This window comes from Loxodonta africana, chromosome 3 (genome assembly GCF_030014295.1).
Source record: "Loxodonta africana isolate mLoxAfr1 chromosome 3, mLoxAfr1.hap2, whole genome shotgun sequence".
Lineage (NCBI taxonomy): Eukaryota > Metazoa > Chordata > Mammalia > Proboscidea > Elephantidae > Loxodonta > Loxodonta africana.
Window position 1 is genome coordinate 22,760,979 of NC_087344.1, and position 3,645 is coordinate 22,764,623.

The window sequence follows — 3,645 nt, forward strand, 5'->3', positions numbered from 1 at the left end:
AACGGTATAGGATATATTTTTTAAGAGAGTTGTACATTCCCCCAGGATGTCTTTGTCTTAGCTGACAAAAACAAAAGGCTCCACAGGTGTTATAGGACACAGCTGGGCAGATGTTATGATGTACGATAGATTCTAGAACATCCCTCAATTCCCAAAATATGTGCCAAGTAAGTATTATTCTGATATGAAATACCAAGAGGAATGAAAGCCATGAGAACTACACAAATTATGTGACTAAATGAACATGTTTTCCAGCTCCATGTATTTGGTTTTTCCACCTTTTTTAATAGAGAGACCAAAAAAGATGGCACAGGTATTAAAAATAGGCTGTTCTACTGAGAAGTCTCTGCAAGGCCCTCTTGATGTCCCTGTTCCTCAGGCTGTAGATGAAGGGGTTCAGCATAGGGGTGACAATGGTATAAATCACTGAGGCCACTGCACCACTCCTGAGAGAAAGCAAGATAACTGAACTGAGGTACACTCCCAGGCCTGTTCCATAAAATAAGCAAACAACTAACAGGTGAGAGCCACAAGTGGATAAGGCTTTATACTTCCCACCTGATGACGGAACTTTCAGAACGGAGGAAACAATTTGCATGTAAGAGAAAAGGATCCCTGAAACTGGAACACCACCAAAGATGGCACAAATACAATATCCTAGTATGATAATGGTGGACGTGTCAGAACAGGCAAGGTTGAGAAGTTGTGGAGTGTCACAGAAGAAACTAGGGATTTCCACATCTGTGCAGAAGGTAAGTTGTGACATCATAAAGCAGTGCAGCTGGGAGTAAAAAAGGCTAATGAAAAAAGATACCAAAACAAGCAGACCACAGAGGCGGGGGTTCATGATGACTGGGTAGCGCAGGGGTTGACAAATGGCCACAAACCGGTCATAGGCCATTGTAGTGAGGAGCAGACTGTCCATAGATCCAAAAAAGTTTAACAAAGACAACTGAATCAGGCAATGGACATAGGAGATGATTTTGTGGTGTGTGTGGATGTCATTAAGCATCTTTGGGACTGTGGTGGAGGTGAAACCAATGTCAGCCAAGGACAGGTTGGAGAGGAAGAAGTACATGGGGGTCTGGAGGTGGCTGTCAAAGCTGACAGCCAGGATAATGAGCAGGTTCCCAAGCACAGCAACCAGATACATGAACAAGAACATTCCAAAAAGGAGGGTCTGCAGTTCTGGATCATCTGAGAATCCCAAGAGGAGAAATTTGGAAACACTTGTTATATTCTGTGATTCCATGTAGCAGAGACACCTTTAGGGAAAGAAAAGAAGTGTTTGTAAAAGGAAACAAGTAAATGAGCAACCAACAAGGCAATTACATTTTGAATTCTGGAAATTCACATGTAAAGCATACACACTTAAGTACCATACACCACTTTCAGCAATATTTCTCAATAATAAAAAAAAAAATTATACAAAACCATTGTTCCTAGAACTCTTTCTTCATTGGTTTCTGTACCCCCTTACATACAATACGCACCCACTTTAGAGACACTTGAATGAAGAACGTTAGAAGAGCAAAGACATTTCAAGATAACAAATTCCTAAAGACAGTGAAACAACTCAAGAAGAGATAGAAGACTTCAACAGATCATAACAAGTGAAGAGATAAAGGCAGTAATCAAACAATTAATTAAACACCTCACAAAAAAGGATGTCCAGAGCCAGATGGTCACTGGAGAATTCTACCAACCATTTAAAGAAGTGACTCCAGTGCTTCTTAAACTTTTCAAAAAAAAAAAGGAGACAATGCTCCTTGATTCATTACCCTAACACCAAAACAAGACAAACACACAAGAAAACTACATACCAATATTCCCCATGAATGTAGAACAAACTTACTCCAAAAGCATATTAAAAGGATTATGCAGCATGATCAAGCAGAGCTTATCCCAGAAATGCAAGGGTGATTCAACATTAGAAAATCAATATAATGCACCGCATCAATAGAACAAAGGAACCACATGATCATCTCAAACAATGCAGGAGAGGGTTTTGAAAAAACCCAAGACCGTTTCATAATAAAAAGCACTCAACAAGATAGGAATAGAAGGGAAATTCCTTAACTCGATAGAGGGCATTTATAAAAACCCTACAACTAAAAAAAAGAAAAAAAAAATTTTTTTTTTTTTTTTTACAACTGACAACATGCTAAATGGAGAAAGATTGACAGCTTTCCCATTAAGATCTTGAACAAGACAAGGGACACTGGCTCTCACCACTACTATTCAACATTATACTATAAGTTCTACAAAGGGCAAAAAGGATAGAAAAAGAAATAAAAAACATCCAAATTGGGAAGAAAGAAGTGAAACTCCCTTTTTCCAGATGATGTGATCCTAAATACAGAAGACCACAGAATCCACAAGAAAGCCATTAGAACTAATTAATGAATTCAGCAAAGTGGTAAGATACAAGATCAAAACTCAAAAAAATGGGCTTTTATATATCAGAAACAAATAATCTGAAAAAGAAATTAAGGAAACAATTCAATTTACAGTATAAATTAAAAGGAAAAATATCTAGTAATTAATTTAACAAGACAGGTGAATGACTTGTACACTAAACAGTATAAGATATTACTAAAAGAAGTTAAAGATGCTCTAAACAAATGGAAGGATATTCCATGCTCATGGACTAGAAGACTTACACTGTCAAGATGCCAATACTAGCTAAAGCAATCTATAGATTCAACTGATTATCCATCAAAGTTCCAACAGCCTTCTTTGCAGAAATGGAAAACCCAATCCTCAAATTCATATTGAACAGCAAGGAACCCAAACAGCCAAACAATCTTGAAAAAAAATAGAGTGGGAAGACCACACTCCCTGATCTCAAAACATACTGTAAAGCTACGGTAATCAAAATAGTTTGTATTGGTATAATGGTAGACATACAGACCAATGGAATAGAATTGACAGTCCAGAGATGAGCAGGCAAACCTACAGTCCATTAATCTTTGACAAGAGTGTTTAATCCATTAAATGGGGAAAGAATTGTCTCTTTAATAAACAGAGCTAGGATAACTGGATTTCCACATGCAAAAGAATGAAGCTGGACCCATACCTCATACCATACATGGAAATTAACTCAAAATGTATCAAGGACCTAAATGTAAGAACTAAAACCAAAAAACTCTTAGAAGAAAACATAGGGGCAATACTTCAGGACATAGTTTTTAACCATAGATTCTTAGATATAACATCAAAAGCACAAGCAACAGAAGACAAAATAGATAAATGTATCTCATTAAAATTAAAAACTTCTGTCCATCAAAGGACTTTATCAGCAAAGTGAAGAGACAGCCTACAGACTGGGAGAAAAATTTTGGAACCACATATTATCACATAAGGGTTTAATATCAGGAACATACAAAGAACTCCTACAATTTAACAAGAAAAAGACAAACAATCCAATTGAAAAATGGACAAAGGACTTGAATAGACATTTCACCAGGGAGGATATACAAATGACCAACAAGCACATGAAAAGATGCTGAACGTCATTACCCACTGAAAACAAAAAAAAAAAAAAAAACACTGTCGTCAAATCGAACCCGACTCATAGCGACCCTATAGGGCAGAGTAGAACTGCTCCATAGGTTTTCCAAGGCTATTAATCTTTACTGAAGC

At 37.1% G+C, this 3,645-nt stretch overlaps 1 protein-coding gene across 1 annotated transcript; it reads right to left on the bottom strand.

The window, feature by feature from the left end:
• Positions 1-229: 229 nt before the first annotated feature.
• LOC100653942 (olfactory receptor 7E178-like) lies at positions 230-2,098 on the bottom strand. The gene has a single exon (XM_003413391.3). It carries the CDS (start codon positions 1,250-1,252, stop codon positions 317-319), a length of 936 nt encoding a protein of 311 aa, XP_003413439.1. The 5' UTR covers positions 1,253-2,098; the 3' UTR covers positions 230-316.
• Between the last annotated feature and the right edge of the window lie 1,547 nt (positions 2,099-3,645).

Excerpts from the sequence above, each read along its gene's own strand:
- LOC100653942 (XM_003413391.3), bottom strand. The coding sequence starts at position 1,252 with ATGGAATCACAGAATATAACAAGTGTTTCCAAATTTCTCCTCTTGGGA.